Genomic DNA, 21,149 nt, shown 5'->3' on the forward strand with positions numbered 1-21,149 from the left:
ATCCTGCGTGAAAACGGAGGCTCGCCACGCTGTGAGCACCAAGGCCGCATCACTAGCAAGCAGCCAACTCGGGTAAGTCAGCTTTGCGTCTTTCCACTAAACCCACCGCCATAGGAAGAAACAAAGGGCTGGGAAGGGTCCAGACCGGGCCCTGGCTTTGGTTCCCACCCCAGCCTCAGCTCCCACTCTCCTCTGAGGCCCAGCCTCAAAGGAGGCGTCTGCCCGGGAGAGCAGCCCAGGCCTGGCACACTGCACAGCCCCGTGGCTTTAGCAGTCACGGCCCTCCGTCCCCGTATTCTGTCCTTTTCCCGTCTCCATAAGTCACCATATTTTGGGAATTTCCAGCAGCCCACCCACCTGGGAGTCATAAAATCCTGCAGGCCACATGACCCAAGTTTAGTCTGTAGGGTAAACTCTACCTGCAGCCTCAGATAAGGGAGTAGGGCCAGATCAAGGGCTGCTTCAGGGACAGTCTCTGGGAAGCCTGTGTCCACACTCTCCTGGAACCTGAGGCCAGAGGGCGCAACAGACAAAGCCAGCGCAGCAGCCCACCGCCCTGCCCCGAGGCAGCCCACTGGAGAACCCAGATACCTTCAACCCGCCCTCATTTAATCTCAGATTAGTCGCCAACGTTTACAAATCACACACACACACAATCTGGATTTCTAGCTTCTTTTGAAAAATGGAAAGATATGATGACACGGCACATTCCCACCACCCGAGTCTCCTGACATGGAGGCAGCTCAGTGGAGCCACCGCTCGCGGCCCGCGCATCCTGGCCCCTGGAAGGCCCTGGAGTCGGCGACCCGGCCCCAGAGCAGTAGGCACACGAGAAGGGGGCTGCCAGGGCGTCCCGCCCCAGGGCAGCAGTGAGGCCAAAGCCGTCCACGCCTCCTGGGCCCCAGTGAGGCCGGGCACCTGGAGGCGGGAAGGAAGGCAGAGCTGGCCAGGCACAGCACCGAGGCTGCGGGCACTGCAGTGAGGAGGTCTCCGTTTATTGTGGGCGTAACACAGTGCCATCCTTCCCAGAGGGGTGCTGAGGAAGGGGCCTGAGGCCCCAGACCAGCTATAGCCGCGGGTTCGGCCGAGAGCTGCTGGCACAGTCCAGGGAGAAGGCCCGGCCCCCGCTCCTCCCAGGGGGGAGTGGCCTCAGTCCTCTGGTGGGAACAGGTGGGGGAAGAACAAGCAACAGGGGTGTGAGGAGACAGACAGGTGGTGACACACGCAGGGATGGGCCCGCACCCCCTGGGGGGCGTGGGGAGCCTCCATGGGCCTCACTCCAGTGTCAGATCGGGATTAGCACCTACGCGAAGCAGACCCCTCAGTCCATCGGGAGCTGCCACCGAGCCTGCCTCCGAGACTCCTGGGGAGACTCAGCTCCCTGTGCGGCCAGCACAGCCCCTGTCCTGCGAGGTCCCTACAGAGCAAGGAGCGAGGGAAGCACCTCCTAGAACTTAGAGACAGAGGGAGGGTTTCGTCCATCAGCCCCACTCAGCTGAGGACACAGTCACTGAGTGACACGGAGACGTCATAAATAGAGCTCCCGAGGGAGAAGCAGACTGGCCACCCGCCCGGCGAGGAGGACGGGGACCGAGCCGGCCCGGCGGGCAGGAGGCAGCCACGCAGCCAAGCCCTGCTCTCTGCCTGCGAGCAGGACCCTGGAGGCAGGAGGCCTGCGCACACCTCAGGGGAAGGACCGAGGAGCTTTCTCCTCGGGTCTGTCACAGCATCTGAGTCGTCGGAACCAGGCCGGACAGGCTGAGCCGGCGGGAGGGGGTGCCCTCGCTGTTAGCTCTTGTCCCCGGGGGACTTGCTCTTGGCGTCACGCTTATTTGGTGTCAGCAGCTTCAGCACCTTCACCTTCTTGAACTTGCCCTTCTTGCTGCCCTCGGATTCAGCCTCCTTCTGGAACTCTGCAGGAGAAAGGGGAGCCTGAACAGCATGGGGGGCGGGTTGTGACAGAGCCGGCACCTCCTCCCGGGAGCCCTGGGCCGTCACTCCGCCCTCAGCCTCTGCTTCTTTGCCTGCAGGATGGGAACCAGATTCTCTCTCAGGGTTTTGGCAAGGATCCGAGATAAAGGAATGTGAGAACTCTGAAGTGTGGCACACGTTTATCTTTAAGAGGCCCAGTCCCTAGGCCGGTGCTCACAGCTCTGTGGCTACAACACAAACACTAACTCAGCAGGAAGAAACTCAGAAAGCATCGCTCCCCGCCCCCGGCTTTACAGGCGAGAAAATGTGGGTTTGCAACGGACTCGCACCGACTGAGCTCTTTGTAGGTGCCAGGCCCCGCCGTGCCCCAGTACCCTCCGCACACGCCCAGGAGAAGGGGCCTCTGCCACCCCTTCTGAGAGCCCGAGAGTCAGGTCCGGGCCCCCACTAATACCCGCCAGAGTGGGACTGGACGCTCAGCAGCCTGACGGAGTCTAGACGCAGCCGCAAGGCCACAGCATGAGTCACGGAGGAACGAAGATTAAGCCCAGGTCTCCTCCCCGCTCAGTGCTCCCTTCCCCGCTGCAGGCTGCCTTACTGCTGGAAGTGCTGCCATTGGAGCCCACAGGCTTCTAAGGCCACTGCAGCTCCCGGGAGGAATGCAGAGCTCGGGCGGGAACTCCGGGCAGCCCACCGCCACCCTCCGAACCCAGGCCACGGCCTCCTGGCCACAGGCCGCCTGCCTCGCCACTCGGCCTTCTCAACACGTCAGAACCGGGAGTGGGCACAGGCCATCCCTCCGCTCAACCTGGAGGCCAGAGGGCCCAGCGCCGAGGAGGGCCTCACCTTTCTTCTTAATCATGGCTTCCAGCATCTTATCTTCCTCTTCCTCCCTGAAAGGAGACAGGGAACTGAGTGTCCACAGGAGGAAGGGCCAGGAATCCCAGTCCCTCCCAGCCTCCGCCCCCCCCCAGGTGGAAGGGGCCACTGGGGTCGCTGCAGTGAGGGCAGGGCGGGCCCGCCTCTCTGAGCCCCTCCCCCAGGAGCCGGGAGCCCTGACCCAGCCCAGTCACCTCTGCCGGTCCTCATCCAGGCAGTTGACTATGGCATTGCGCTGCTCGATGAGGGTCACCATCTCCTGCATCAGCACCTTCTCCCGGCCGCGGTCGTCCTCCGTCCAGTCCTTTTCTGCCCAAGGAGAAAGTTGGGGCTGTGAGTGGTGGGAAACCCTCCTGCCTTCCCAGGAAGCCAGGCAGCAACCCCTACGAGCCGAGTCCGGGCCAGCCCCGTGCTAGAGGCCAGGGCGGGGGAGCAGATGGAGGGAGTCCACGTGGTGGGAAAGATGAAGGTCATTATAGAAGAGACCAAGGTGACGGGCTGCCTTCCAAAAACATCACCCGGGGGCGCTCAGGGGGCCGGCCAGCACCTGCTCTGAGAGCAGAGGCCAGTGCATGCCAGATGGCTTCCTGCTTCTGTGCATTCACTCATTCATAAGTGCTCGCGTGGTTTCTTGGAGGAGGCAGGATTGGCCAGAGGGAGCAGGGAATCCCAGGGCCCTCGTGCAGGAGAAGCCAGGTAACCCGCGTGGCTTAGTGGGACATTAATGCCATGAAGGAGGGCAGACCAGAGAGGACCCTGCTGCTCCTCCAGCTTCCTCTCAAGAATCCGCAAGCACCACCTCAGGACCCACCTGCCCCTTCAGATTCCTCCCACCCAGCATGCAAGCCCCCGGAGGTGGGTGCCCACCCTTGGCCTTCCCCCCACATCTGCCACTACAGGACTCCCAGTTTGAAATAAGCATCTGGGCCCCCAGCCATGCCTCAGAGTCCCTCCACTTCACCTCCCACAAGACAGCAGCAGAGGCCACGTCACACAGCAAGGATGGAGCCCGTATTTGCACCTGGGCTACCTGACACTCCCCATCTGCAGTCCTTAGGGTATCTACAGGTTTCCAACCCTCTTGGGGCCTTATAAACCAGTCCCACCCCGCCAACGAACCTCTGGGACAGGGTGACAAAACCAGGATGAGCTGTCACCACACAGAGGGCTAGACAAGCAACAGTAAGGCCAGAGCCAGGCTGGCCGGCATACGGGTGCTGTGCCCACTCTGGCCACAGGGTGTCACTGGCTCCCTCCAGTGTGGCCGCTCCTTAGCCTTCCTGAAATTTGGGAGGGACTGACTACTCTCCCAGGCCTTCCCAGGGACACTCCCAGCTTCCCCAGTCAATGGAGAGGCAGGGCCGCCGACCCCGCTGGCAGGAAGGGCTGTGTCCACAGGGTCAGGCCCAGGTTCACCATCCATGGGCAAAGCTCCACCTCCCTGCTCCGCATCATCTCACCTGTTTGTGGAAATGACGGTGCCACCCTGGGCCACAGAGAGTGGTCAGAGCCCGGCTCCCACTCTAAACACTCCACCGTCCCTGGGCCTCTGGGCTACAGCTGCGGCTCCCATGTTACAGCCACAGACCCCAACCCAGCCACGTAATAACCATCACTGTCCGCCCCTCAGAATACTCCCACATCCACGCCACCTGGTCCCAAGAACGCCTGTGAGGTGGGTACCCTCATCCTGTCTGACACCTGAAGCCACTGAGGCTCAGGAAGGCCCGCCCCCAGCACATTAGCAGCAAAACACAGGATGGTCTGCCTCCACACCCAACCCTCCAGCTGCCCCTCCACCGTCCTGAGCGGTCCTCCCCTCCTCCCGTCATTCTGAGTCACGCTGCGCAGGGCTCCCCCTCCTGGCCCTCCCCGTGCTGCCAGGTCCAGCTGAGCTCCAGCCCAAGCAAGCGGCCAGAGCTGGACGTGCTTGCTCTAGCCTCAGGGCGTGAGCCCGGAGCTGCCTCTGGACAGGAAGCTGCTGTCATCTGCTCGTCAGAGCAGCCCTGGGCTCTGGAGCCTGAGCCCCACCCCCGGGGATCCACCCGCCCACATGTTCCCTGAGGGGCAGCCACGGGTGTCTGTTCCTGAGCTCGCTCTGTGGCCTGTCATCTCCCACATCGTGTGGCCACCCGCCCCGCTGGCTCCGACCACGGTCACTGATGCACCGACACCCAGACGGCGCCTCCTGGCCCTCCCTGGCCGTTCCCAGAGCCGGCGAGTCCCATCAGGGCGCCGTCCGTCCACCCCCAGCCTGCAGGGGAGGATGGGCCGCTCCCGGGCCCCAGGCCTGGCGGCACTCACCGGGCTTGTTGAGGAGGCACCGGAGCTCATACTCCACGTCGGCCTGGCGCTGCTCCAGGTTCTGCTGCTTGAAGCTGGGGTGGGAGTAAGACGGCTGTTACGTTACTTCGGCCCCACGCAAGGCCCACGCGGTCAGATGCGGGAAGAAGTGGGATGGGGCGGGAGCGGGGAGGGGGAGCGGCCGGGGAGGGACTCACACGTAGATGAGCTCGGACTCCCGTCGCACCAGCAGGTGCTTCTCGTGGATGAGCCTGAACCAGTCCACCAGCATGTCGTCCTCGTGGCCCTCTGCAACCACATGCCACTGAGCCAGGCCGGCAGCGGGCCCGCCTCAGCGAGCGCGGCGCCCGCCCCCGTCCCCCGCGCCCGCCCGCCACCTCCCCTTCCCCCCCACCCCCAGCTCTCGCACCATTCACCCCGCCTCGCAGCCTCTTCTCCAGGTCCACCCCACGCAGTTCCAGGGCGTCCAGCTGGCGCTCGATGGTGTCCACCTCGCGGTGGATGTCCTCCTCGGGGACGTACTGGTCAGCCTGGACCTGCCCGACAGCACCCGGTCACCGAGGAGCAGCCCCGCCAGGGCCCGGGCGCCCGCCCCGCCCCCTGCAGCGCCCAGGCGGGGAAGGGGTGCTGTGGGCACAGACACGGCCGCCCCATGCCCCTGCCCAGCACCAGTGGGCACACACCGAGGGAGGCTCACCTCCCGCCTCTGGTGGCCGCCCTGCCCCTTCCCTGCCACTCCCTGAGCGACATCCCAGTGAGAGTGGCCTGTTATAGACAGAGGGACACTGGAGAGCACTAGAACCGTGGTCGGCAAACTGCGGCTCTCGAGCCACATGTGGTTCTTTGGCCCCTTGAGTGTGGCTCTTCCACAAAATACCACGTGTGGGTGCGCACGTACAGTGCGGTTGAAACTTCCTGGCCTGTGTGCAGAAGTCGGTTTTCGGCTCTCAAAAGAAATGCCAGTCATTGCACTGTTGATATTTGGCTCTGGTGACCAATGAGATTGCCGACCACTGGCCTAGATTCTCTTACGAGAGTCATCTGAGCGCTCTGCTCCTGAGCTACAGGCCCCACCCACTGCTCCTGCTTGGAGGCAGCTGATCTGCTCGAACCGCCCTGGTCACGTTAACCTTCCAGCTGGACCACCCCCGCGCCCCTCTCCCACCTCTGGGCAGAGCTGCCCGGGAGCCCATCCTCCCCAAGTGCCCCGGAGGGGGGGTCAGGGGGGGGGGAAGGGGACGGGTGTGGCTGGGCCCCCGCAGTCCGGAGCTCCTGGCAGGCACCTTGCGCTTGATGAGTGGGAAGCCGTGTCCCGGGGCCGGGGGCCGGGCCGGCCTGGGTCCTCTGGTGGCTTTCTTTGTGGCGGGGGACGCTGTGGGCGACGCCTTCCGGTTAAAAGGGTTCTCCTTGCAGGAAGACTAAAGGCAGGCGACAGGACAGAGGGTGAGTCTGGGAAGGGAGCAGTGGGACTTGGGGAAGCAGGCTGCCCAGGGCACGGGGGAGGCCCCCGCAGAGAGGAAACCCCCCATTCTGTCTCCCACACACGCCCATCCCCCAGCCGCGGGGCAGCTGCCCCTGGGAACTGGGACACGTGCGTGTCTAGTTCTCACGGCCGCTCCGCCAAGTGGGTATTGTAATGCCCACTCTACAGCTCAAACTCAAGTTCAGAGAGGTTAAGTAATCGCTCAAGGTCATGCACTTCCCAAGGGCCCGAGCCAGCTGAGTCTGTTTCAGGCAGGGCAGCCACCCGGCCTGGGGCAGGGCCAGGTCTTGGGCGTTTGGGGCCAGCAGAGCGGTAGCTCCTTCAGCCTCACCTCCGCGCCTTCCCCAGCGCCTCCCGGGCTCAGAGGCGCTGCCCCTGCCCAGCGCGGCCCAGGCAGGAAGCAGGAAGCAGGAGCACCGCCCCTCCACCCAGCGGAGAGCAGCTCCCCTGCCCAGCAAAGAGCCCCCTCCTCCACTGGCCCCTCCATGCACTGAGCCCGCCTCTCTCTGTCCCTCTGGGGACAGCCGGCAGCCCCAGCCCCTCCCACCACCTCCCAGCCCCCTGGAAGCACGGGGGTCATCAGGGCCCATGGAGAGGCCTCACACGCCATGGAGTGTCCCGAGTGTTTACCCAGCTTTCTCCAGCCGCTGGGGAGGCAGGGGGGCCCTGCTCACCCCTGTGCAGCCCGGGGAGAGGCTCCCTCAGGGATGCAGGCATGGCAGGAGGCAGGTATGGTTCCCGAGGACAGCACCCACCCAAGCCCCTCTTCTGCCCACGGTGCCTCTGCCACCCTCGCTTCACTGTGGGGTCAGGGTGTGGGGTGCCTCAAGAGGAAGCCCATTTGGGACTCTCCCTCCTCTCCAGTCACACCTGAGGGGCTCAGCAGGGCCGAACAGCCTGAAACCCCAGCCCCTGGGGGCCCTCGGCCTTTTCTCAGACACACAGTTCCTTCACCCAAAAGAGTGTTTAAAGGGAGCGGCCTAAAGAAGAGGATCCAAAGTCACCCCTCCCGCACCTGCCACTAAGGATCCCGCTGAGGCCTAGAGAAGGGGCGGGGCCAGGGAAGGGGCGGGGCGGCTTCTCCAGGTCTAGCAGGTGGTGGCAGAGCTGGCAGGCAGCCTTGGCAGAGGTCAGGGAAGGTTAAATGCCCGAGAGGCACATGGGCAGAGGCTGGACCAATAGCTCAGCTGCCTCCCGGCCTTGTCCTCTGTCAGGTGACCATGCCCACAGCTGCCATAGGAGCCGTCCTGTCCCTTCCCCCGGGGCTGGACCGGCCTCGGGCCTGCAGAGCTGCAGAGTGGGGGGCGAAAGTGGACGATCAGAACCTGGTGGCCCAGAGGGGCTGTGGCTGCAGGAGAGGCCCCTCAGGAACCATCCTGACCCCTGGTGACCCCCCTTCTTGGTGTGGCACTGAAACAAGAGTGCACACAGCCCTCAAAGCTCCCTGGATGGTCGCCTCATGCCCACTCCACCCCAAGGGCAGAAAGAGTGCAGGACGGGCCTGGGAGGGCCTCTCAGAGCAGAGGGGGACAGAGGACGTGGATGGATGGCTGGGTGGGCGGATCCCGAGTGGAACGGTGCATGGACAGGCAGGTGAGCAGGCGCCAGAATGCACCAATGCCTAGGGCCAGGCGGGCGGACAGGTGAAGAAATGGACGAACGACAGACAGAGGGATCTGTGCCTCCGTGAATGGAGTGGTGAGTGAGTAGATGGGCACGGCCAGGTCAGTCAAGAAGGAAGAGGCCAGCAAAGATGGTGGCCATGGGCATTCCTGCCCCGAGGCCAGACCCCAGTCACTGACAGGCCAGCTTCCGGGCGAGGGCGAGGCACTCACCTTTACCTGGAGCTGTGGGGATGAGGTGCCAGGCGAAGGCCCGGGGCCCTTGTCTCCCACCAACAGGAGAGGGGTGGGGGCAGCGCCGCTGCAGGGCTTGGCTGGCGGGGCGCCCGGGCTGCCCCTGGCCTTGGGGGCGAGGCCGGGGCTGGCTTGAGGCGTCCGGTCCGGGGCGGGCTGCGCCAGCTCCCCCGAGGAGGACAGGGAGGAGTCGGCGGAGAGGCTGGCAGCGGTGCCGGGGGTGCCGGGGGCGTGGACGGCAGGCTCGGAGGAGCTCTTGGGCACAGCCGGCAGCTCCAGGAGGGCCCCGCCGGTGGGCTGGCCGGAGCTCTCGGAGGACAGGCTCTCCACGCTGAGGGCCGGCGACGGGGTGGCCGAGGGCGGCTCCGAGTGTGAGAGGCGGGAGGCGTGGAGGGCTGAAAAGCAGATGAGCGAGTGGGCGCCACATCTAACACGGCCCCCTCAACAGATCTGGGGGCCTCGGACACCATGTCCTCCCACGTCCAGAGGGAGCCCAGCAAGGCCACCATCTCCACCTCCCCTCCCCGATCTGAGCCGACCCAAGCCAAGCCAAGTGTAAAAGGCAAATCTGCCGAAACCAGTTTGGCTCAGTGGCTAGAGCGTCGGCCTGTGGACTGGAGGGCCCGGGTTCGAGTCTGGTCAAGGGCATGTGCCTAGGTTGCGGGCACATCCCCAGTGGAAGGCGTGCAAGAGGCAACTGATCGATGACTCTCTCTCACTGATGTTTCTAACTCTCTTATCTCTCTCCCTTCCTCTCTGTAAAAAATCAATAAAATATATTTTTTAAAAAAGGCAAATCTGAAAATAATAAATAAAATTTTAGCCTTAAAGAAAATTTTTTTAAAAAAGGCAAATCTGCCAGGGGAGGGGAGGCACAGACGAAATGGAAAGGAAAGCGAGGCGGCCGGGCCTGTGCCCCCACCAGGAGCAGCGGGGCAGGGGCCGCAGGAGCGGGAGGAGCAGCAGCCTCGGCGGCCAGCCCTGGGCCAGCTCTGCCTGCACCGTGACATCCTCGGGCAGCGACGACACCACGCTTGTGTCGTCACCTGCGGTCCCAGACGAGGCCGCAGGCAGAGCCACGGCACCGACCGGCAGCAGCTGGGGGTGAACCAGCGAGTCTGACCCAGCACTCATCTCTGCGTCTCACCCCGCCCACCACCTCCACTGGCTCAGGGTGAGGGTCTCAGGGCTCCAGCAGGGCCAGAGAGGGGACCCCGGACCACCTGCCTGTGATCATCTCCAACCCACCCTAGGCCCCACAATCTGAGGGCTCCCTGAGGTTCGGAGGCAGCCGGCCCAGCCATGGCGGAAGGTGACAGGGCCCAGGGCCAGCTGGAGAGGGGGAGTGCCCCAAAGGGACACACGTCCGGAGCTGGCCCACCACCATCAGCTTCCGGATGAGAGGCCCGGACAGACACAGGACAGACACGGGAAGCAACTCTCAAAGTCACAAGGCCGACCCACACAGCCAGGTCAGAGCGGGAGGCTGTCAGCGGCCGCCGGGAGCCAGCTAAGCCCTGCCACCCGCTTTCCCGGGAGCCGGCACCTTGCTCAACACTTCCCCCGGGAACTCTCAGCAGCCCTGGGAGGGCGGCACAGAGCTAGACGGAGGGTCCGGACCTGGATGCAAACCTTGCCTCCGCTGCTTAAATGCTGTGAGGACCTGGGCAAACCACTCACCTCTCTGTGCCTCGGTTTCCCCACCTGGGAACGGGGGCAGGGACCTATCCCACAGGGTAGCTCCAGGATAAATGAGGGGACACTGCTCAGCCACACCCCGCTCCGGCCCTGACCCCCGCGTTCCGATGTCAGGAGAGCTCCCGGGCACACACTCACCGAGCGGGGACGCACTGGGCGCCCGGGGGGCGGGGCGCTTCTTGGTCTTGGGGCTGCTGGTGGGGGTGATGCCGTACCAGGGGTGCAGGGACTTGGGTGCGGACTCCGGGGGGGCCTGGGCAGGGCTGGTGGCCGGACTGGGTGCAGCAGGCGGCTCCTCCGCCTCCCCCTCCCCCTCCTCGAAGGGGTTGTAGGGCTTGGGCTCCGGGCCAGCGGCCGCCGGGCTCCTGGGGGCCGCCTCCTCGCCGCCGTCCTCCGCCCGCCTGCTGTCCCGGCCGGGCGGCCGGGGGCTGCTGCCCGGGGGCGGGGGGGCCGGCTTCTTCTTCGTCTCCGCCTGGACCAGCGCGATCCAGGGAGGGTCCTTCCGGGGGGCGGGCGTCCTGGAGGCGCAGCAGAGGCAGGGGCCTCAGGAGGGAGGGCAGCGGCCTCTCCCTCTGGCCGGCGCTCCTCCGTTCCCAAAGGGACGCCTCCTCGCCTCCGCCCCAGCACGGGCCCCGTCCGGGCCGCAGGCTGAACGGACTGACAGCCACGTCCCCACGGGACCCCTGGAGGCCACACAGCCCAGCCCAGGAGACCCCCGGGCTCCCTCTGCATGCGCCTCCCACCCAGGAAACGGGGACAACAGTGACCTCAGCCCACAGGTCACAGGAGGGTCCAGCGGGCACAGCACCTGGCCCGCAGTGAGTGCTCACTGAGTCTGAACTACTCTTGTGCTGTCACCCACAGGGGGCACCCGGGTCCCGGGTGGAGGAGCTGAGCAGGTACCAGCCGCGCTGTGCTGGCGTTTCTGCACCTGCTGCCAACCCTCCCAGCCCAGTGAGCGCCCGGCCGCCCCCGTCACGAAGGCAGCGCAGGCGAGAGAAGGAGAGGGGACTGCAGAGGTGGGCCTCCGCCTGGCACCGCTGCCACAGGACAGGGGCCCCGGGAGCTCAGCACGCCTCCCCCACCCAGAGATGACCCTGCCCATTCTTGGGCGGGTGCAGAGTGGGTCTGTGCCTCCCCAGCAGGTCCCAGGAGCCCCCATTCCCACCACCAGGCCCGAAAGCCCCTCTGGGCCCCTACCTCTCTGACAGCTTGGGCGTCCCTCTCGGCTTGGGGACGGGGGGCTCGTTCAGCCGTCCTAGATGGGAAAGGAGGGTGAGACAGGCCCTCATGCTGCTGTGGGCTGGGCAGCGCAGTGGCCAGCCAGAGTGACCGCCTCACGGAGGAGTGCCCTTCCTTCCTACCTGCCCGTCACCTTGGCAGGTGGCCATGGCAACCTCCCTGCACACGCCCCCCCCCCCCCCCCGCAGGGAGATTAGATAAGCACCGGAGGGCACAGGCCGAGGAGGTGGAAGGCGAGGACAGGGCCTGAGACCCCATTTGCATTTCCGTTGAGACGGGAAAGCCCAGCCCTCAGACCTGCCCTGTGACCGGAACGTCTCCACGCACCCAGCACACTCCTCCGGCGGCCTCTGACCCCAGTGCCTCCTGAACCCACAGCAGCCCCCGCCCCCCTAACACCTCAGGCTCCCCGGAGACTGGCTACACCCGGAGGCACACGGGAGCACCGTCTGCCCCAGCCCCACGGGCCTCCCAGCCTAAGCGCCCTCCCTGACCAGCTGAGAGGGCTGCCAGCACATCGGGCGCCGGAGCCTGCCTGGCGGGCTCACGGAGCCCAGGCAGGTCATCCGGAAAGTCCTGCCATGAGGGCCGGGCCGGGGGTCTCCCCACAGCCTGATCAGAGCCCCCTGACCAGGGACACACCCCGCTCAGAGGCAGACAAGGACATGGCTGGGCGTGAGGGAGGTCACCCGGAGGGAGCATGCAAAATGGCCAGGCACGCCGAAACCGGTTTGGCTCAGTGGACAGAGCGTCGGCCTGCGGACTGAAAGGTCCCAGGTTCGATTCCGATCAAGGGCATTCTTGGCAGCTGATTGATGTTTCTCCCTCATCGAAGTTTCTAACTTTCTATCTCTCTCTCTTCCTCTCCGTAAAAAATCAATAAAATAAAATAAATTTTTTTTTAAAGATTAAAAAAATAATAAAAAAAAATGGCCGGGCGCACAGCCCCGGGTACAGTCGGGACACAGGCACACACTGTGTGCACTTGCTCCACACTCCAAAACAGATGCACACAAAACACACAGAAGAACACAAACACCCCAACACACACAGCATGGCAGCCTGGGCACCCGCTGTGTGCATCTGCTTTGTTCCAGCTGTGCCCGCGACCTCAGTCACCGTTTGCATTTCCACACACAGACACAGACACAGACAGGCCCCATCAGCACGCCCAGGGCCCGTGTCACTGACACACGGACCCCGCTCACCGTTCACCAGGCTGCTGCCTCCCTGCTCCACCGGGTTCTCCGGCTGCAGGCTGGACCGGGGCCGGGGCGTCGGGGGCACGGAGGGCGGCGGGGCTGTGCCCTCCACGGTCTTCCTGGGGGCGGGCATGGGGCGGCCGGCCTGGGGGCTGGCCGGATCCGGCGGTCTGTCCGGAACGCAGGGCTTGGTGGGCACCCGGGGCCGGGCCTCAGCCCCCGCGGCCGCCCTCGGGCTGGGGCCGCCGCCCTCCACATCCGTGGCCTCCGCTGCCGCGTCCCTGCCTTCTTCCTGCTGTCGCTCCGGCTGTGGTGGGGACCGGGGCCTGGCCCCCCGCCCGCCGGGGCCCAGCCGGGCACAGTGCTCCGCGCACACGAAGGTGCCCTCCTCAGGCCCGGCCCGGTAGGCCCCGGGGATCAGGGTGCTGGAGCACTGCCGACACCTGCCAGGGAGAACGGGATGGGCATTGAGCCGGACCAGGCAGCCGGCCCGGCGTGCGGCCGCCCCTCTTCCCGCACCCCAGCTCTTCCCCCTCCTCCCGAATGCCAGCCGGATCCTGCCTCAATGCCCTGACTCCCCGGAGGAAAAGGAACACGGGAACTGTCAGGACCACAGCAGAACGATACAGCCACGGGAACCAGCAGAGGGATTGCGAAACGGTTCGGTTTGGCCGAGAGGAAGCAGTTCCCCGGGGACGGCGAGCGGGCAGCACGAGGGCCAGGCCTGAGGCCGGTCTCGGGCAGCGGGTTGTTGGTTTGGTTGTTTGTGGACAGAAGAAACCCACAAAGTGTCAGAGGGTCACACTTGCTTTTCCAAACTCTTACTCCAGCTGTGCCTCCGCCTTTACAAGTTTACTCAGGTGTGTGTTCACACCTCGTCACAATGTTAAGTGGGTCTCTTACTTGGGGGTGTCACGGGGTCTCTGTAAAAAGTTTTATAAACACACACACACCCATCACACACACACACACACACACACACACTAAGCCACGAGAGTGCATCCTGCAACTGTCAGACTCCAGCTCCCTCGACGCTTCAGTTTCCTTTCCCGAGTTCTCCCTGTGCCACACCTCTCCTAAATGGCTTGTACTTTCCTTGCTTCTTATTCCGTTCTCTTTAACCGCTTCCACTGGGAGCCGCACAGAGAGCAGGCTGTCACTGCGCGTTTTACAAATCCTCCCCCCTCCCCTGTCCCCCCTCCCCTCCCCCTCCCCCCCCCCCGCCCCCCCTGCAGCGGCCTCTAAAGCAGACTGCGCTCCTGAAACCCGGGGTTCCCCTCCGAGAGACGCTCTCAGGACCACGAGCCGGCTCCCCTCGCCCGGCCGGAGCGCTCCCCATAAAGGAGACAAGCGGGGTGCCCCCACGGCGGTGCCGGGCCACGGAGCCCTCCCCGCGCTCACCGGAAGCAGTGCCGGTGGAAGAGCCGGCCCTCCGCCAGGTACCGCTGCACCAGGTGCACGTGCTGCCCGCAGGCCGCGCACACGCTGCTGGGGGGCCGCTGGGCGCCCCCCTCCGGCTCCGACAGCTGCCCGGAGGCCAGCTCCTCGCCCTGCGGGTACGGGCGGGCAGATTGGGGTGGGGGCTCGGTCACCTGCCACCCCAGTCCCTCTCATGGCCGCTGCCCCCCCACCCCCCAGCACTGCGGACACCCGCCAGGTGCTAATGCGCTTCGTCTGGGCCAGAGGGGGACAGGGTGCGAGTCACTGTCTCACAGAGGAGGACAGGAAGCCCGGATGGAAACGGGCAGGTCCTCCCTTCAGTGTCTGGGCTTCCTGAGGGTGACCCCTCCCGGCGGCTGCTCCCACCCTCACGTCCGCGGCCCCGCAGGCTGGCCCGGGGTGACCGTCCTCACCGCCCCCTCTGCCTCCTTCCTGGAGCCCCAGCGGACTTAGCTCCCAGTCTCTCTACTTCTAAGCCCTGTGACCTGAGCAGGCCTGTCTGAGCCTCAGTTTTCTCCTCTGTGAATCAGGACCCAGCACAGCCGCCTCCGGTGAACGAACCACCAGGCGGTGAGAAGCTGTCTCGCCAGGCGAGCGCATTAAGTCAGGCCCAGGTGGCAGAGGCCGTGCTGTGGGCTGCCCTGGGCCCCTTCCCAGGCCTGGCCACTCCTGACCTGACCTGTGAGAAGCCACTTCCAGAGCCGGTGGGAAAAGGTCCAAGTGTCCTCTGAACACTGCCCTGCCAGCTGCCCCCGCCCATCCTCGCCCACCTGGGCATCTGCCTACCTGAGCCCTGTCTTCCGGTTCCGCTGGAGTGGGCGGCGGGGAGGAGGGGGACAGGCCCTTCCTGGGAGCTGAGACACCGGCTGCCAAGAGACAGAAAGCAGACCTGAGGCGGGTGGAGACCCATGTTCTGAGCTCCGCAGACATCACCTTCGGCCCCCGTGCAGCGGGACCAGAGCGGGGGCCCCCTCTACACAGACCGCGGACACCTCCACGTCCAGCCAATCCTGGACGCAGCTACTTACGCTCCTGGGCCCTGCAGAAGGGCGGTGACCCCTGCCGCCCAGCGGCACAACCCCAGAACTCACATGCCCAGCCCATGGCAGGACGGGCGGCTTCCTCCCCACCGGGTCAGGGGGCTGGAGGGAAGGAGAAGAGAGGAACCACGGCCGCAGGATCAGGAACATGGCCGGCTCCCTGGGCCGGCAAGGAGCTGCCCTACCTCCACCCCAGTGGGCAGCTGCGGCCCAGAACCTGCCCACCGACCCTCGCCACACCCAGCCTCCTCCGGCATCCTGCTCCTTCATTCCTTCAGCAGTATCCACTGAGCACCCACTTGGTACCCAGGGATTAAAATAAGCACCCAATTCTTAAAACGATTAAAAAGTCCCTTTTACTGTAAGACAATTTGAAAAATAAGACCCAAGTTCCTTACAGTGGCCTAAAATTACCAAACTTCAGGTCACAGTCCATTACTGGACCCTGAAATCAATTTTGTGGATTGCTACTAGCACGTTTAAAAGATGAAATAGCCGAAACTGGTTTGGCTCAGTGGATAGAGCATCGGTCTGCGGACTGAAAGGTCCCAGGTTCGATTCCAGTCAAGGGCATGTACCTTGGTTGCGGGCACATCCCCAGTGGAGGGTGTGCAGGAGGCAGCTGGTCGATGTTTCTCTCTCATCGACGTTTCTAGCTCTCTATATCTCTCCCTTCCTCTCTGTAAAAAATCAATAAAATATTTATTTTTTTAATTAAAAAAAATAAATAAAAGATGAAATAGCCTGGCTGGTGTGTCTCAATGAGCACCAACCTATGAACCAGAAAGTCTGGGTTCGATTCCCTGAATTTCGGGCTTGATCCCCAGTACGGGGCATGTAGGAGGCAGCCGATCATTATTATTATTTTTTTTTTTATAATAAAGTATATTTCTCAGATTCTTTTTTAATATATTTTATTGACTTTTTACAGAGAGGAAGGGAGAGAGACAGAGAGCTAGAAACGTCGATGAGAGAGAAACATCGGCCAGCTGCCTCTTGCACACTCCCCACCGGGGATGTGCCCGCAACCAACGTACATGCCCTTGACCGGAATCCAACCCGGGACCTTTCAGTCCACAGACTGACGCTCTACCACTGAGCCAAACCGGTTTCGGCTCTCTCTCATTATTGATGATCCTGTATCTCTCTCCCTCTCTCAAATCAATGAAAGTATATTAAAAAAAAAAAAAAAAAAAAAAAAAAAAACCTAGCCAGTGTGGCTCAGTGGATAGAGCGTTAGCCTGTGGATCGAAGGGTCTTGGGTTCTATTTCAGTCAAGGGCATGCCCCTCGGTTGCAGGCTCCTCCCCGGCCCTGGTTGGGCTCATGCAGGAGGCGACCAATGGATGTGAGTTCCTCTCTCATCGATATTTCTGTCTTTCCCTTTCCCTTCCACTCTCCCTAAAAACCAAGGAAAAATACCCTCTGGTGAAGATTAACAACAAAAGAAGAAACGGAACAGAAAGTATCTGTGTGCATCACATGTGGAAGGGGAAGAATCATGTCCTAAAAGTTGTTTCAGTTACATATGTGTGCGTGACCTTAGACTGTGATGGGAGCTGTATTTCTTACCAGGAATCCTGGTAGAAATTTTTGGAAGCCTCGCCGCCTACTCAAGCCCCAGCCCCTCGAACCCCGTCTCTCCTCATTTCCTCACCCCCTCACTCCCTGAAGCCCACAGGCCCCTGCTGCCCTCCTGCCTGGAACATTCCTCCCAGATCTCACGCCTCCTTCTCCTCCTTCTCCAGGCTTAGCTCACACGGCACCTCCTCCGAGAGGGCCCCCCTGACCACTTCTATTCCCACTGCTTTCACCCCATTACCTTCGTTTCCTTACTGGACCCTCCTAACACTATGTCATCATTACAATCCTCTCTCTCTCTCTCTCTCTCTCTCTCTCTCTCTCTCTCTCTCTCTCTCTCTCCTCTCTCACGCCCCCCCCCCCCCATCCATTAGACTGCAAGCTCTGTGTGTGTCATCCTCAGCTCTCTCCCGAGCACAGTGCCTGGCACACAGCAGGCGCGCCGTGGGCATGTGTTACATGAATAAGTGAGTGCTGGAGCCAGGCAGCCGCGCACAGAGACAGTCTGCAGGGGAGCAGGGAGCAGTGGCCGCGATGCTGCGGCCACAGTCTCGTGTTGAACACGGGGCATCTGGAGTAAGCAAAGCGGGAGGCTGCTCAGAGGCAGAATGTGGCGATCAGAGGATCCGTGGGGAAGAATGTGCTGGGGGAGGAAGACGCGGAACAGGCGGTGGAGTTTGGGGCCGGAGGACCACCGAGAAGAGACTGAGCAGCACACAGTGACGTGTGCAGGCTGGTGTGGCTCGGGGCTGGGCGCTGACCCATGAACCAGGAGGTCACGGGTTCCATTCCCGGGCGGGCCACATGCCCCAGTTTCAGGCTTGGTGTGCAGGAGGCAGCCCATCGAGGATGTTTCTCTCTCGTTGATGTTTATCTCTATCCTTCTCCCTCCCTCTCTCTCTCTCTCTAATAAATCAATAAAACAGAAAGAATGGGAGGTGCTCCAGAAGCACAGAGATTGGGACAGCGAGTGGCTCGAGCTACGTGTCGGGAGGACCTCAGGGCCCCACTCAGAAGCTGTGCTTTATCCCGATGACACCCGCCACTGCCACCCTGTGGGGCTGGAACCCCTCCTCCCTCTTCCCAGACGCTGGGCGTCCTGGAGGTCAGGGGTCAGCTGATGTGCCAGGGTCACTGGCACCCGCAGAGCCTGGCACAGGCTGAGCACCCGGCACGGCACTCCAGTGTCTCAGCCAGGGCCAGGTTCAAGGTGACCCGGCCTGGTGAGGGCCAAGTCCAGCCAAAAGCACCGTGAAAGCCCTCCCTTGGCCCGGAAAGTACAGAACGGGCCCGTCCGGGGGCATCTGACAGCCGGCTCTGCCTCCGGGGCGGGAACGCGGCGCTGGGCCTCCGCTGGCTGAGCAGCAGGTGGGATAAAAACGGTTTGTGTTTGGGGGCCAAGTTTTATGAAAAGCACAAGCTGTGCTTTTAGCAACAAGAATCCCCGTGGGCCCAGGCGCAGCTCAGAGCTGGGCCCCAGGGCGCCCTCCTCCGGGGGCCTGGGGAGGACCCAGCACCACCAACAGTAGGATCGAGGCCCCCCACCCCACCCACCCCACAGCTCCCCAGAAGACGAGCTTAGTAGAGAGAGCCTGGGGGGTTCGACAGGGAACCTTCCAGAAGACAGGACCAAATTGTGATTCTAGGTAAGACAGCTACATTCTAACCAACGGAAGAAAGACGTCGTAATAACACTATCCCTGAGTCCTAAATAAGAGCCACAGCAGGCTGACATTTCCTCATTTACTCCTCACAGCAGCCCTGCGCGGTGGGCCCTCTCCTCGACCCCACTGCCAGGGGAAACCGAGGCAGAGAGGTGACCGAGGCGGCCCGGAGGGTAAATGGCAGAGCCCAGGTTGAGTCCAGGCTTTTAGCTTCCACCCTATTGCCTCTCACCAAAAACTTAGAGGTCAAGAAACCTTTTTAACTTGATTTCTACTAACAGACGTATCATGCTATTTGTTCAGGGCCATATGAATCCCTAGCAATATCTTGGGAAGGGGAGTAACAGATTATCTTAGTTTCTATGTCCTTTTCTGTGTTCTAACTTGTCTACAGTAAACATGCCTTACGTTTAAAAAGGAACAAAAGACCTGACTTGACAGACACTGCTTTACGGATGGGCTGGGATTGTTCATGTGACAGCGGAGGCAGGAGGCGGGCTGAGTGGGGCCAGGGAGGGGCAAGGCGCCCACCCGCTCCAGGCCCAGAGGGACCCAGAGCAGCAGTCCGGACACCTCTGTTCTCCACCCGCCTCTGCTTTCCTGCCGCGTGACCTTGGCTCCTGGCTTCCCGCTCCGGGCCAGCTGCCCTGGGGAGTCCTGCACCGGGTTCTCCAGGCGGGAGGCTGTCCCGCAGGGCCCTGGCTCAGAGCAGAGAAGTGCCCGGTCCCCGGGGAACCCCCAGCTCCCAGCCTCTCCGTTCTCAGGCCTTGAAGGTCACTTCTGGGGAAGAGGCTGACAGCAGCCCACGGTCACTTCCCGCTGGAGGAAAAACCCAGGGAAGTGTCTGCTAACAGGAAGTGGGCGGTGCAGAGGTGAACTCGGACAGCGGGAAGCACCCCCTCCCGGCTTGGTCTCCCCTCATATTGTTTTGCTCCGTTACGGGCTGCTGTGTTTGTTGTCTGTCCCCGCACCAGACTGGGCGCTCGGGAGGGCAGCAACCTGGTCACAGCTGTGCCCAGCACACGGGCGGTTTCACCCGGAAAAGGGCATTTCAGTGAGTGGATGAAGGATCCAGTGCATGGATGATGGGCGCCCACCCCCCCCACCCCCCCCACCCCCCCACCCCCCGTGCCTGTTTGCAGCACAGAAAACTAACTACCACCGCCCCAGCCCCAGGGTCAGCCCCAGCCCCAGCCCCAGCCCCAGCCCCAGCCCAGCCCCAGCCCCAGCCCAGCCAGCCCCAGCCCCAGCCCAGCCCCAGCCCTAGCCCCAGCTCCAGCCCCAGCCCAGCCCCAGCCCCAGCCCCAGCCCCAGCCCCAGCCCCAGCCCAGCCCCAGCCCCAGCCCCAGCCCCAGCCCCAGCCCCAGCCCCAGCCCAGCCCCAGCCCCAGCCCCAGCCCAGCCCCAGCCCCAGCCCAGCCCCAGCCCTAGCCCCAGCTCCAGCCCCAGCCCAGCCCCAGCCCCAGCCCCAGCCCCAGCCCCAGCCCAGCCCCAGCTCCAGCCCCAGCTCCAGCCCAGCCCCAGCCCCAGCCCCAGCCCCAGCTCCAGCCCAGCCCCAGCCCCAGCCCAGCCCCAGCCCCAGCCCAGCCCCAGCCCCAGCCCCAGCCCAGCCCCAGCCCCATCCCAGCCCCAGCCCCAGCCCCAGCCCCATCCTCAGCCCCATCCTCAGCCCCAGCCCCAGCCCCATCCTCAGCCCCAGCCCCAGCCCCAGCCCCAGCCCCATCCTCAGCCCCATCCTCAGCCCCAGCCCCAGCCCCAGCCCCAGCCCCAGCCCAGCCCCAGCCCAGCCCCAGCCCCAGCCCAGCCCCAGCCCCATCCTCAGCCCCATCCTCAGCCCCAGCCCCAGCCCCATCCTCAGCCCCAGCCCCAGCCCCAGCCCCAGCCCCAGCCCCAGCCCCATCCTCAGCCCCAGCCCCAGCCCCAGCCCCAGCCCCAGCCCCAGCCCCATCCTCAACCCCAGTCCCAGACCCAGCCCAGCCCAGCCCCAGCCCCAGCCCAGCCCCAGCCCAGCCCCAGTCCCTGCCCCAGCCCCAGCCCCAGCCCAGCCCCAGCCCCAGCCCCAGCCCCAGCCCCAGCCCCGCCCGGCCCCCCCGCCCCAGGGCCAGTCTCCCTGAAGGCTGCCCCTCACCTTGGCCGTGGCTGGCGAAGTGGTTGTAATACTGGGACACGTAGGTCATGATGCTGAGGCAGTCGGGGACCTTCATGGAGACCATGTCATTGGGGTCCAGGAGAGCAGGAATGCCCAGCTCCTTCTCAGCCACTTCAAAGGCCTGGTGGGAAAGGTGCAGGGGTGGGGGCAAAAGCAGGACGGGGGAGGAGGCAGGTTAGTGGGTGCCCGTCAGTGGGAGGAGGAGTACCAGGGCAGGGTTGGGCATCGGCTCCTTCAGCTCTGAACCCACATGACGGCCTGGTGCTCCAGGGACAAGCCGGCCAGAGGGAAGCAGGAGTGGGGAAAGGAGCAGCCAGGGCTCCAGTGCAGGCAGCCCCTCCACAGATCCTGTCCTGCAAGACCCTTACCCACCCCCACCTCACCCCTCCTCACCCCTCCCCTTCCCACCCCATCCCTCCCGCTCCTTCCCACCCCTCCCCACCCACAGCCTCTTGTGCTTTGGAGGACTTACCAAACGGTTATTCTCGAAGACATTGTCCTTGGAAAGCGAATCAAAATCTCTGCAAGAGGCAAAGGGGAGGGGGTCACTGAGGAGGTGACAGGACCAAGGAAGGTGGGTGACCTCATCCCAGGGGGCGGGGTCTGTGGACTGGCTGAGGGGAAACTGAGGCACCAGCACACGCTTGTGGAGCTGGGCCTTCCTGGTGGGGCACAGGCTGA

At 63.7% G+C, this 21,149-nt stretch overlaps 1 protein-coding gene across 2 annotated transcripts in view; it reads right to left on the reverse strand.

The window, feature by feature from the left end:
• Positions 1–656: 656 nt before the first annotated feature.
• Positions 657–21,149, reverse strand: part of MICALL1 (MICAL like 1) — a 25,511-nt gene continuing 5,018 nt past the window's right edge. Inside the window, exons 2-16 of one of the 2 annotated variants that reach the window (XM_036459366.2) lie at positions 20,941–20,989; positions 20,448–20,589; positions 14,823–14,902; positions 13,998–14,146; positions 12,603–13,039; positions 11,353–11,410; positions 10,291–10,670; positions 8,440–8,849; positions 6,399–6,533; positions 5,525–5,651; positions 5,313–5,403; positions 5,116–5,189; positions 3,006–3,120; positions 2,779–2,825; positions 657–1,913 (exon numbers count right to left, since the gene is read on the reverse strand). In XM_036459366.2, coding sequence (XP_036315259.1) covers positions 1,789–1,913; positions 2,779–2,825; positions 3,006–3,120; positions 5,116–5,189; positions 5,313–5,403; positions 5,525–5,651; positions 6,399–6,533; positions 8,440–8,849; positions 10,291–10,670; positions 11,353–11,410; positions 12,603–13,039; positions 13,998–14,146; positions 14,823–14,902; positions 20,448–20,589; positions 20,941–20,989 — 2,419 coding nt within the window. In that variant the 3' untranslated portion in view covers positions 657–1,788. Of the gene's footprint in view, positions 1,914–2,778; positions 2,826–3,005; positions 3,121–5,115; positions 5,190–5,312; positions 5,404–5,524; positions 5,652–6,398; positions 6,534–8,433; positions 8,850–10,290; positions 10,671–11,352; positions 11,411–12,602; positions 13,040–13,997; positions 14,147–14,822; positions 14,903–20,447; positions 20,590–20,940; positions 20,990–21,149 lie in introns of both variants that reach the window. The other variant, XM_036459365.2, reaches the window with a different exon arrangement.

The sequence above is a fragment of the Pipistrellus kuhlii genome, unplaced genomic scaffold (assembly GCF_014108245.1).
Source record: "Pipistrellus kuhlii isolate mPipKuh1 unplaced genomic scaffold, mPipKuh1.p scaffold_m20_p_3, whole genome shotgun sequence".
NCBI lineage: Eukaryota > Metazoa > Chordata > Mammalia > Chiroptera > Vespertilionidae > Pipistrellus > Pipistrellus kuhlii.